General features: G+C 56.6%; 1 protein-coding gene across 1 annotated transcript; it reads right to left on the reverse strand.

Moving 5' to 3' along the window:
- Nucleotides 1–6,210: 6,210 nt before the first annotated feature.
- Nucleotides 6,211–9,959, reverse strand: FOXF1 (forkhead box F1). The gene is made up of 2 exons (XM_074913305.1): nucleotides 8,900–9,959; nucleotides 6,211–7,147 (listed from the first exon to the last, which is right to left on the reverse strand). Exons 1-2 carry the CDS (start codon nucleotides 9,957–9,959, stop codon nucleotides 6,987–6,989), a joined length of 1,221 nt encoding a protein of 406 aa, XP_074769406.1. The 3' UTR covers nucleotides 6,211–6,986.
- Nucleotides 9,960–12,945: the final 2,986 nt, after the last annotated feature.

Consider the following 12,945-nt stretch of genomic DNA (forward strand, 5'->3'; position numbering starts at 1 on the left):
CAAACATACCCCTCCGTGAGGTAGGCTGTTGCGTACGAATGCTTTTATTTCCTCGTTGCCATCTATTAAAGATTATCTCCCTACAAGAAAAGTGCCCCATTTCCCATGTTTTCATGTGTAATGTCCGTGATGTCTGCTATAAACATCATGAAACGTTTCCCTGCCCCTACGCTGACACAGGTATAAAAGTCACTGCTTTTCATCTTTCAAAGCACTGTAGAAATGTTTAGGGTCGTGTATCCTGCCATTGTTCTGGGCTGGGCATCCCACTGAAGTCACTGGGAGAAATGAGTTCAGGATACAGACCTATCTAGTCAATCTTTACAGTGGCCCCAGTCACATCCACGTTTTACAGATGGGAACAAGAGGAAGGCGGCGATGGCTCCTGATAGACTCGATCCGACGGGTGATTCCTACCACTTTGGAAAACAACTGGAGAGAACAGGCTGGAAACTCATCAAAAGCTCTCAAAAAACTCACCCCTGTGGCATGGTGACCTTTGGATTTTTCTATGTGACAGATACCTGATGTCCCAGACGGGCATCTTGTGGCTTCCAAACGAAGAATTGCAGCCTCGTGGTCACTTTGTCTTCACACACCGGCCAGAGCCACCAGCCAGCCCTGCTGTGGCTGGGAAGTGTGTGATCCAGAGGAACCTTCCAGCCAAGGCACCCAAAACGAGCCCCTTTCCAGCCCAGGGACATAAACCTGCAGCGCTCTCACCCTGCGGGACAAGACATGAGAGAGAAACTGAGATACTTTTCCCAAAACGTGCCTCCTCCAGAGGTGTAGCAGGTCACATCGGTGCGTTATGGTCCACCCATCCCATGCAGGAACACAAGGAGCTAACCGGCTAATTTTCTCTCTTTAGGGAATAAGCCAAACATACAGGAGTGATAGATGGGAGAAGAAAAAGGGCAGGGAAAGAAGGGAAACATTCATGAAACGCTGCAAAAGCTCCTCCATTTCTAGGCATTAGTGTATCCATCGCTGCCACTCCTTAGTATTTTCGAGTGAATAATTATTCAGACAAGAGTTATACTTACATTTTTCCGGAGGGATATCGTGTTTTCAGAGTGTTTCCAGGCACCTGCCAGCGCTCAGAGGCCGAAGCGTGGCGTTTCCATCTCTCTGAAGGAGGCAATTACTCGGGTAGCTGGATTGCAGCAGCTTCTCTTTACCACCACAGAGGAACACAATTGCCGTAGCGAGTTCTGCTCCAAGTGAACTCTTGGTACTGTAAGTCCCTGCAAAATTTTCCAGGCCCTGTCATCTTGCTTTCCCAGGTGTGTTTGCTTATTTTTTCAGTAATTAGCCTGAAGCTGAGCTGAGCCACAGAACTGCACTTTCTGTACCATTCTGGGTTTTCCGACTCCTGCTGCTATAAATAAAGAAATGCCTGTGTTCAGGTTTATATATTTACACCAGCGTAAGAACTGCTGAAGTGAAGTGGCACTGCCAAGTGTCCCCGCATCTCTTTCCATGATTAAGCAGAGCTGGTTTGACCTCTAGAATTGTCATTTGCTTTCTGATGCTTGTAGCAGCGGCCTTCAGGCTTCTTAGGGCCTCGCAAAGGACGTGCAAGAAGCGTCCAAGAAGAGGAAATTCATCTTTACGACACAGCGATTCACCTCAGTGACATTTTCTGAAGGATCTGCATCTCCCTTGCAAGTGTTTAGCTCATTTTAAGACTGGGTTTAAAACATTTGTGAGAAGTTTGAAGGATCAGAGCAACCTGTCATAAATGGGAATTGGTCTGAAAAGAGCCTGTGCAAATAGACCTCCAACCCAGAAGCTCATCGTTAAGGGGTTTATTTCCTTAATAATATTCTTGATTTTAGTTTCTTACTGGGCAAGATGAATACTGGTGGTGAAAGTTACTTAAAAAACTGACGGAGCTGCATGCCTTTCCTCACTCGTTGAGCCAATCTGATAATTGTTTCTATGAATAATAACAGCTCACGACTGCAAAACTGCTGCCAGCACTTGGGATATCCCCTGCTCATCACAGGGTCTCCTTTAGCCAGGCACACGCTCACCTGCATCAGGTATTTTGTCCCTGAGGATGACTCCCAGTGGCAAAGAATTCTTGGCAGGGATGTGCAAACGCAAAGCCCACAGGAGCCCCCCAGCACTGTCTTTTCCTGCAGAGATTGGTGTCAGGCAGCACTTGTGCTTGTAAACATGCACGGAAAGGGAACAAATGTTCAGGTGTGGTCTTCCAAAAGCATTTCAGCGACATAGAAATTAAAGTCCCCTTTTCCAAAGTGACAAGAACTGCAGCTCGGATCCCCTGAGATTACGTAGATCCTAAACTTCCTGGATTTAAGGGAAAAATCAGACACCAAATCATTCTGATGGATCTGAGCCTTTACCTGCTAAGAAGTCGGTACCAAACTCCAGAATTTGGCCTTTCCAAATACCCGTTCATGACTCAACGTGTTTCTTCCCACCAGTTAAGTCTCCAAAGCGCCCGGTTTTCTTCTAGTCTAAGTAACCAACCTCATCGTGTGCTGTGTCTGTACTCATGGGCTGCTTCATGATATCCTGTGCCAAATATCTCCATCTGTCCCACCTTGGCACGGAACAGGCCTGATCCAGAAACATCCCATAAACGAGTTTTGCCTGGCACGTTTAATCACCAATATTGAGATGCTAAACCTGAAGATAAAGGGACATTCGCCTTCAGAGCGCCCGGTGCCGGGGAGGGGGGGGATAAATAAATAAACAAATAAATAAATAAATAAAAGCAAACCATTCACACTCACTCCGTGGAGAAAAGGTCAGAAACTGCCAGAACCGGCCCGGTTTTAAGCCTAATTTGGGGAAAATCGGGGCTGAGCGAGGGGCGGGTGGTGCCGGTCCCCGACACGAGGTGGCGCTGCCGCCAAGGGAACGGCACTGCCCCCCCCCACCCCCGACCCTGCTCCCCCCCACCCCGGGGTACCCCCCCCAACCCCCGACCGGTCCCCGCTGCCCCCGGCGGGGATCCCTCCAAACCCCCCTCTCCTTCCCCAAGAGGCCCCTCGACGGCATCCCTACCCAGATGCTGCCCCCCCCCCCAATAAAATGGTCCGCAGATCACCCCAAATGTGTGTGCCCCCCCCCACTCCCGGCTACCCAACCCCTACACCTCCTTTTAGGGATGGGGGGGGGGCGTGTGTCCACAGTGCCTGTCCCTGCTTTGGGATCCTTGCGTCATCTCACGCTCCCTCAAGCTGTGTCCCCCCCCCCACCATGGGAGCGTGTGTGTGTGTGTGTGTCCCCCAAGCAGCACTGAGGACACGAGCCCGGGGGCAGGTGACAGCGGCACATGCGGAGCTTCAGCTCCCTGGTGGCCCCTCAAAGGTGGGAGGAAACACCCCGGGAGGAGCAGAGGGAAGCGTCGAGGTTGCCAACGCGTCTCATCACCCCAATCCTCGCTACGGCCCTGGGTGCAGCGCGTCTGGGGACACCCCGGTCCCCTGCGCCGGGGGGGGGTGGGGTGGGGTGTCTGTGCCAAACCTACCTGGAGTCACCAGGCCCTATTTCTCATCATGCTCCAAAAGGTCAGGCCTGGAGGACACTCACAGGCCTGCACAGGGCATCTGCAAAGAGAAACTCTTTCCTCCAGCAGAAATGCCCCCAAAAGCAAAGAAAATGGTGTGGGTGTAGCACCGACAGATTGGGAAGCGGGTGGCGAGGAGCGGAGAGCGGATGGCTGCCACCAAACTGAGCCCCAGCAGCCGACCACGGGCCGATCTGGGCCGTTACGTGAGCAAAGAGTGTATTTCTGAGCAAGGCTCTGTTTCATCTCCTCTTACAGGGCTCCAACAGCATTTCTGAGCAAACTTATCCCTCCTCAACCTCCGACCAGAGCCCGACCGATCCTGCAAACGTACGAGCGGAGCTGGTACAAAGGCGCCACTTGTGATAGCGGCGAGGCTTTTTGCCATCCCCTGGGACAATGTATGCAGGGCAAAAAAAAAATCAAGTTTTTCTCGTGCAGAAGAAGGGCTGGGGGCAGCAGCCTGTGGGGTTTCATCCTCTCCTCCCTGCTGTAGGTGTCTGAGATGGGGAGCTGTCTGTTTAGACTGCGCTCACTGGCTTGAGGAATATGTGGCGTCCACGGTATGCAGCGGTTCTGTTTTTCCAGGCTTGGAAACCAACGGGAGGGGGGGAAAAATGAATCATATAAACCTTTATTGGGGGGACAAGATATCAAACCCTTTCAAGCTGAGGCTTGCAAGGTGCCTGCCTGCCCTTTCCAGCCCAGCGAAGGCCAAGCTCTGGCGGCATCGGCGCTTCAGGCAAACGAGAGTCCAAAATTAAGCTGAAAGATGAAAATGAACCTTAGGAGTGACAGAGGGATTTCAAAGAAGGAAAAATCACTTGGCAGAGATTGGACTTCTAACCCCGGACCTTTATCTCAGCCACACCTAGCACAGATATGTGCTTCAGGAGCAAAAAACTTCGGCTTGGATATAAAAAGGATGGTAGGAAAGCGGCTCACCTCAACTGGGATGGGCAGCAGTGCCGACAGCGGAGGGAAGGCTCAAGCCATCAAGGCATAAAAACAGGGAAACCCCAATAAATACTGCAGGTTGATTGCCACTAGCTTAAAGAATCTACTCCCCAAAACAAAACAAAAAAACCCACAACAATAAAAATCCCACTCTCTGAGAAAGGCCTCCACCAACTCTGATAAAACCTTTCCCACCTGCTTTAATTAAAAGAATAATTAGATTTTTTTTTTTTCCTCCCGTTGTTACCAGCTAACTTTGCTTTTAATTAAGCTGATCACACACAGCTCGGCTAATTAATGTGCAGTAACCTAACTTCCCTGTATAAAACCAGAAATACACAGCTGAGTAAGCACATTAATTTGCCTGCATCTATTTTTTTTATGTGCATGTATATTTGTAATGAGGGTTGCTATACACATATTGGCCCACGGATTAAAGCCAAAATTCCTGGATATGGTAGTACCCTTAATCAGACCAAATAAACCCAAACTTTGCAGAAAATTTTTCAGCTGAGCCGGGTGTGTGTCCCGGCTGGTTGCGGATTTATCGCTGCCCAGCGCAGGACGGGGACGGTGCAGGAGTTTATCTGCTTGATTTTTTTTTTTTTTTTTTTTTTTTCTTCACGTGGGGAAAAACCCGCGGGAAGTTTTAGCGCTCTCCTCGGCGCGGCCGCGGCCGTTACCAGCGGAATTTCTGACTGCCCGAAAAATGCCCGTGTCCCTCCCGGGGTGGAGGAGGAGGAGGGAAAAGAAGCCGCAGACTCTATCCCTGCGGAGACACGCCTCGTCTGCGAGTAGGAGGCAAAGAGCTGTCAAACACCGCCTTTCGCTTTCTCCTTGGGGGAAATAAATAAATAAATAAATAAATAAAAATAATAATAAAAAGATAAAAATAAAAATCGCCTCCGGTTTTCCTCCCTCCTCGTTTCATTATCCTCATTTTAAATATTTCTGCGCAGCGAAAAGGCTGAACAGCCCGCGACACGGGACCCCTCGGAAGCCGCAACCAAACCCCAAAAAAGGCCTTTTCGACCCTACACCGAAATGGGGAATTATTGCACCAAACGCACGAAGGTTTACAGCGGCCGGGCCGGGCGCTCCGCGGCCCTTCCGCGCCCTGCGGAGCGCTCCGCGGAGCCCGGCGGAGGCCACAGACTCCTCAGATATAATTACGCGTGTTACACCGCATGCTCGTTTATTTGCTGCTCATACAATCGTGAAGCCCATGTACAAATAACATACATGTTTTATTTTGGTTCGATTTTTTTTTTTTTCTTTAGGGGCAAAACGTACACAGAAGGGCAGGGCGAAAAAAAAAAAAAATAACCCACATAATTACAATTTTATACAGTGCAGAAAGAATTAAAATAGGTGTCACCGAACTGTACAAAGTCAGGGAGAAAAAAAAAATATAGAGGGGGGAGGGAGGGGAATAATCCTTCATTATATATATATTTCTATAAAAAAACATATGGAGGATTGTCTTTACACAGAGATCACGATCGGTTTAAAATTTACAAAGGTTAACTAAAAAAAAATAATCTATATGGCAAATATTGCCAACAGATTCACCGATTTAATACTGATCGACTGAGACTACTCGTGTCTCGATTATTAGCAACAACAACAAAAAAAATGTAGAATAAATAACAGAATGAGCATGGCTGTCTCTTTTCAAAGTGCCTTATTCTCTCTGCATAGGGTCTGATCCTGCAGTCTTTATGCAGGAAAAAAAAAAAAAAAAAAAAAAGGCTAAAAAAAAAAAATCCCTCTGAGAGATTTTTTTCCCGCTGTGTGTTTGCCGGGAAAAAAAAAAAAAAAAAAAAAAAAAGAAAAAAAGATATTTTTCAGAAGAAGGGGCTCGAAGTGAGAGACGACCCAAGGGGTCGGGGCAGGGGGACCCCGGCGGTGAGCCCGCTCCTCCCCGCGGCGCGCAGCGCGGAGGGGCCGCGGGCTCGGGATGCGCCGGCTTTGGGGTCAGGGTCCCTTCCAGTCCCCCCCCCCCTCTCCCCCAGCCCGATCCGGCTCTGCACCTACCACCCGGGACGGCGACATCGCTCCATACCAATTACAAAACTGAATCACTAATTTATTTTTTTCTTTCTTTCTTTTTTTTTTTTTTTTTTTAAGAAGCATCAAAAACCTCATTTATCAAACCCTTAACCCCAATCTCGCAGTCGGGATTTTTCGGGAGGGGTTGGTGGGGCTGCTTTTGCTTTCTTCTCAACCCAACCCCAAGCGAAGAAGCAGAAGATGAAGGCAGAGACCGTCTGTGATTTAAAAACCCGTGTTGGAGGCCGGGTCCGGCCGATGCTCAGCTGCGGGGCAAGGCTCAGCCCCGGGGGCCGCACGCCCCGCTCCTCCCCAACAAAGCCAGGCTGCAGAGATCCCCCCCCTTCCACCGAGAAGGTCCTGGGGAGGGGGGGCTCGATGCCCGGGTCAGGCTTTGCCGGCCCCAGGAGGTGTTTTTTTCCGCCCCGTATCACATAACGCACGGCTTGATGTCCTGGTATGTCACTTGTTGGTGGTAATAGGAGCCGCTGCCCGCCGAATGCATGGAGGAGGAGGCCATGGCGTTGAAAGAGAAGACGAACTCCTTTCGGTCGCACATGCTCGGAGACTGGGAGTGATACCGCGGGATGCCTGCGGGACGGGGTGGGGGGAAAGATTGTCAGCCATAGGAATTATATTTAGGAGAGGAGGTTGAGCGCGGGGGGGGAGAAAGCCGCCGTCTGGGTGAAAATAAAACAAATAAACAAACCAAAAAAAAAGAAAAAACAACCCAACCCCAAGCCCTCCGCAGCCCCCGGGTCTCAGCGCGGAATTGGGTATGTTTTTTGCACGCACACAAATACACGGGTAGTCCCGCGGGGCTCCGCGGGCGCGGACAGGTGCGGCGGAGGAAAACCCCGCGGCCCCGGGATAACGCGGCCTCAGGACGCTTCGAGAAGCTGGGATCTGGGTTGGGTTTAAAGGGAGGGGGGGGGGGGGTGTGTGTTTCTGCTCTCTTGAAGATGCCGGCTGCTTCTCCCATCGCCTCCACCCTCGCGGAATATCCGCGGGGTGCGGAGCGGGGAAGCACATTCGTCCACCGGGGCCGGTGGCGGAGAGGCCGAGGGCGTAAGGCCGCGGGGAGGGGGGGGGCTCTCTCCGCCGTTTCTGCCGCCACCCCGGCACCTCCAAACGCCCCGTGAATTCGGGCTGAGCTGGGGAGAAACACCCGCCCGGGGACGCCGCTCCCCGCCGCTCCGGCGCCGTTAATTCGGGTGTGAACCCGGAGCATTTCGGTTAAGGCCGCGGGTCGGCCCCGTGGTTCTTCGCGGCGGATTTTTGCTCCGTTTTCCAGCGGATCCGGGTGCGCTGAGCCGGAGCCGGGACCCCCCCCCCGGGGGGGCAGGAGGGTGCCCGCGACGGGGCGCTGGCCCCGGCCCGGCCCGGTGCTCTCTACGGGGGCTCGGCCTCTCCGCACCGGCCCGGTTGATGCCGTTATCCCCGCTCCTCTTCGTGGTTTTTGACTCGCTAACGAGTTTCTGCCAGGCACCCTCCGCTCCCCCCAGGGCCCGGGGTGATGTGCAGGGACCCCCACAACTCGCCCCTTCACCCGGCCACGGCCCCCAGGGCTCCCCCCGTGCCCCGAGAGCCCCCCCCGAGGTGAGCTTGGGCCGCAGGGCGAAGCCCAGCGCCGGCCTCGTCCCTCCCGAGGCCTCCCCCTGGCCAAAACACCGTGTGCCGTGTGTGTGTGTGCCCCCCCCAGCTCTAGGAGCCGGGGGGAAACCCACCCCCGGCAGCTCCATCCCGGGGCCGGGGCTGTGGGGCGCGGGGGGCCCGGGCCACCGACTTCCGCATGGGCGGAGGAGCCGCGGGAGGCGAAGGGCCTGGAAAACACAACCCCGGAGCGGAGCTGATGGCGGGGGACGGGAGGGGGCGGATGGCGGACACCCCGGTGGGGAAATTTCCCCCCCCTCCCCTTCCTTCTCTTTTTTCTCCCTCCGGAGCCCTCCGGGTCCCGATGGAGGTGGAAGGCCCCTCGGGTCCATCCCCTTCCCGCAGCTCCCCGCCTGGCCGAGCCCACCGGCCCCAGGCCCGGGGGAGCCCCGGGGGAGCGGAGCCCCGGCCCGGCGGCTCCCAGCCCCGCGGCGACCCCCGACGGCTGCCCCGTTGCCCCTGGGAAGGGAGGCGAGGAGCTGGGCGAGGTGGGGACAGACCCACGGACACAGACACGGCGGCTTCCCCCCACACCCCCACACCCCCCCGGGGGGTGCATCAAAACCCCACGAAGCGGGGCAGCTCGGCGCGGCCGGGATCCACGCGTGGCCGTCTCGGAGCGCTCCCACCCGGGCCGTATCCCCCGTCCGACCCCCCGTGGGGTCTCTCCCACGCGTGTCCGCGCCTTACCTTGCAGCTCGGCGGTATTGTGGCTGTTCTGGTGCAGGTAGGACTGGTCGAGGGAGTGCGTGGAAAGGCTGGAGGAGAGCGGGTTGGCCGTGGGGTTGCAGGGCGAGAGGGGCTGCTGCTTGATGTAGGACGCGCCCGTGTTCAAGGCCGCCGAGGCGGTGGGAGCCCACGCCGAGGCCGAGCTGGAGTAAACCGAGTGGGGCTCCATCACGCCGCCGCCGGCGAGCAGCGGGGAGGCGGGCACGGAGCTCTCGTGGTGCGGGTAGTCCCCCGCCGAGGAGCCGGTACAGCCGCCCATGTAGGAGTGCCCACCGTTGGCGGGCAGGTGGGGCACGGAGTGTCCCGCCAGGCCCATCCCCTCCACGTTGCTGGACAAATGCCCGTTCATCATCCCCAAACCCCCTTCGAGGGAGAGGCTGTTGGGGGGGCAGGAGAGCCCGCCGGCAGAGCCCTGGAAGCCGTAGCTCTCGGGGAGGTGGTTGAAGCTGAGCCCGTTCATCATGCTGTACATGGGCTTCAGCGCTTGGCATTTCCTCCTGAAACCGCGGGGTCGGCGCCGAAACGAGCCCTCCTCGAACATGAACTCGCTGGCCGGGTCGATGGTCCAGTAGTGGCCCTTGCCCGGGCGTCCCAGCCCCTTGGGCAGCTTGATGAAACACTCGTTGAGCGAGAGGTTGTGGCGCACCGAGTTTTTCCAGCCCTGGTAGGAGCCTCGGAAAAAAGGGAAGCGGCTCTGTAAGAACTGGTAGATCTCGCTGAGGGTCAGGCGTTTGGAGGGCGAGCTCTGGATGGCCATGACGATGAGGGCGATGTAGGAATAAGGCGGTTTCTCCGGCCTCCGGATCCCCGCGTTGGTTTTCTTCGCCTTGGGACCGGCGCTGCCGGCGGCTCCGCCGCTGCCCGCAGCGCTACCGGTCGCCCCGCCGGTGGCCGCGGAGGCGGCGTCCATGGCCGAGCTCTGCGGCTGCTTCTCGGCCACGGAGGACATGGGGCCGTAGCTGCTCTGCACCGGAGGAGGAGGGGGCTGAGAGGACAGAGCCTGCTGCGCTTCTGCAGTCATCTACGGCCAGGTCCGCGGCGGCCAGCCCCGGCCCTCCTCCCCCACCGGCCCCCCCAAAAGGCCACGCTGCTGGGGGCTCGCCGCCACTCACCCCCCACCCCCAAACCTCCTCCCGGCCCCCCGGCGGGGTTTCTATCCACCGGGAGACTTCACCCCTCCGGGGATAAACAAATGGAAGCGACGACACCCCCTCCTACATACACACCCCCCCACACACACCCCACACCCCCTTTTTTCCTCCTCCTCCCACTTTATCCCTAAATCCGAGCCTGGCTGCAGAAGGCGAGCGAGAGGCGGAGGGTCGGGGGGGGGGGGGCCCGCGGGGAGGCGGGATGGTTTGGGGGGGGGGGGGGAGGCGGGTGGAAGCGATCTGAGCTCGGCTGCTGCGAGAGAGAAGCCGGCGGCCGCCGCCGCCTCCGCCTGCCCCGCTGCCCCTCGGCGGGCCGGGCTCCCGGGGCCGCCGTCCCGTCCCGTGTCCCCCCCCCCGGGCCCCGGCTCTAGCTGGGTTGTCTCTGCCGGTGCTGCGGGGAGCTGCTTCCCATGGCGGTGGCTGTCGAGTCTGTCCCCGGTCCCGCCGTTCGCCTTTTACTTTATCTCCTTTGCAGCCGCCTCTGCCGCTCCTTGACAGACGTAAGAGCGGAGAGGAGATCCCCGCCCCGACCCGCTCCCCCACGCCCTCCCGGGCGGCCCCCTCCGCCGCCCTGTGCCGGCCCCCCTCCGCTCCCCGCTCCCAGCCGGTGGAGCAGCTTTTAAAGAGCCCTTTCCCCGACCCGGGGGCTGCGCGGCGCATCCCTGCCCTCCGCGGGTGCGGGGGGGGGTGAAGAGGAGGAGGAGGAAAGAGGAGGAAAGAGAGAGGGGGGGGGGGCGTGTGTATATGTGGGGTCGCGCCACGCGTGACCGCGGCGCTGCGTGGGGCTCCGCCACCCCCAAGTGTGTGTGTGTGTGTCCTTTCCTCCTTCCCCCCCCTTTACTAAAAATCACGGGGAGAGAGGGGAAGGGGGGGGGGGTAGAAAGTCCCCACGCGGGCCGTGGAAGGGGCCGAGGCGCGGCGGCTTCCGCGGGAGGCGCAGGACAGCGGAGGCTTCCGCGCAGCGCGGAGTTTCACCCACTTTAAACCCCCTCTTCGTGCGCTCTTTTAAGCTCGGCGGGCCCGGGCAGGATGTTTATACTGCGCAATGTAAACACGGGCTCGGGGGTGCTTTAATAAAAAGAAATCGGCGAAAACTCCTGCTGTTGCTCGAAATGCCCTTTTCTGCCTCCGCCGCCGGCCCGGGGATGGGAACGGGTGTCGGACCCCTCGCCTGCTCCGAGGCTTCTTTAGGGATGAGGGTGGGGCGGTTGATTTTTGGGGTGTTTTTCTTTTGGGGGGTGTGTGTGTGTATATAAGTTTATGCTGAACGTTTGCAGTTGAACGCCAGGAGCCTGATGCTCAGCTCCGGCGGATGCCACGGGCATGCGTGAGGGGTGGGGAAGGAGAATAAGAAGGCAGAGGGGCAAAGAACCCCTTTTCTCTGCTCCCACCCCCCCCAAAAAAAAAAAAAAAAAAAGCCCACCCCACCCTTTTGAGCATCGTCCCGTCAGGAGAGCTGTCACTCGAGGTAAGTCGCTTGAAACCTTTGTCACCGTCTTGCTCGTGGAAACCTGCGCTCCGGGGGTGAAGGGGGGGGTAGGGGGGGGGCGGGTGGCAGGGCTGGAGGAGTCTGGGCTTTCAGGGCTGCTGGCTGGGAGCGGAGCAGATGTGCTGGCTGCTGCAGCCCGCTCCCTTTCAAGATTAGGGAAAGGAAGAGAGAAAGGAAAAAAAAAAAAAAAAAAAAAGGAAAAAAAAACCTCCCCCCCCCCCCCCCCCCCCCGCCTTCCCCGTTCCAGGCCGCTCCGCGATGCTGTGAGTCCGTCCCGCTGCTCCCTCTGCAGAGAGAGAGGGACACCCCCCTCCAAGTCCCCCGTCTTCCAGTTTCGCTTTTAAAGTTTTTTCCTGATAATTTAATACCTTCTAAAAGTAAGATAGATACCGATCGGCTTCCCAAACTCTCTCCTCGTTATTCGCGAGGAGCTGTGAGCAGCCTCCGGGGCGCCTGTCACATCTGTGACACAACCAAGAGGGATTTCACATCAGGGGCGCGCTTTTTTTTTTTTTTTTTTTTTTTTTCCCCCTCTCTTCTTCCCCTTCCCACCGTCTGCCCCCTCTCCGCAAAATAAATCCTCTTGCAGAAAGCACCGGCCCTCCTGTTCCCGGGGCAAGGGAGCTTTGGGGACGGGGACAGGTTGGGGCAAACCTCAGACCGAGGATAGGTACCCGGGGAAGGGGTGGCAGTGGTGGGGGGACAGATTTTTCTGGAGTTTTTCGCTGGAGGAGGAGGAGATGGGGCTGCTCCGGCTGCTCGGGGCGGCGGCGGCCGCTGCTCCCTCCCGCCGGGCGCGGAGCAAAGCGCGGAGCAGAGCGGCTGCTCAGGAAGGGGGAAAAAAACACCCCAAAAATCGCTTTTTTGAGAAACGATCACCTTCCCCAAGTACTTACAGTCCCGGAAAGGCTGATGGAGAATAAGCCCTCCGCTTCTCGCTGTATTTATTTTTATTTTTTGCGAGGCGAGAGCATCTCTGACCCTGAGCTTTGCTCCTCATTAAATGCCCCCTCCCCTCCCAGCCCCGGGCCGCGAAAAGGGTGATTTTCTTTACTTTATATCACTCTGCGACTGAATCTCCCCGACCTGCCCCCCCAAAACACCCTGGGATGGAGCTCGAAACGCAACGCAAAGAGCTCGTGTAAAAACCCACGTTCAAACCCGTCGCCACCGGCAGCGTTTCCACTAGGAAATAAAATACCTGCGAGCGAAAAAACCTCTCCAAAAATCAAACCATTCCCCTTCTTGGAATATCAGAGTCTGCACAAGTGCCCTTTCTCCCTCTCGCAGGATCTTTTAGGAGTGCGACGATTTGGTTTCCGATGTGTTTATTACAGCCAGCAAACGTTAAAAATGGAAATATATCG

The sequence above is a fragment of the Athene noctua genome, chromosome 9 (assembly GCF_965140245.1).
Source record: "Athene noctua chromosome 9, bAthNoc1.hap1.1, whole genome shotgun sequence".
NCBI lineage: Eukaryota > Metazoa > Chordata > Aves > Strigiformes > Strigidae > Athene > Athene noctua.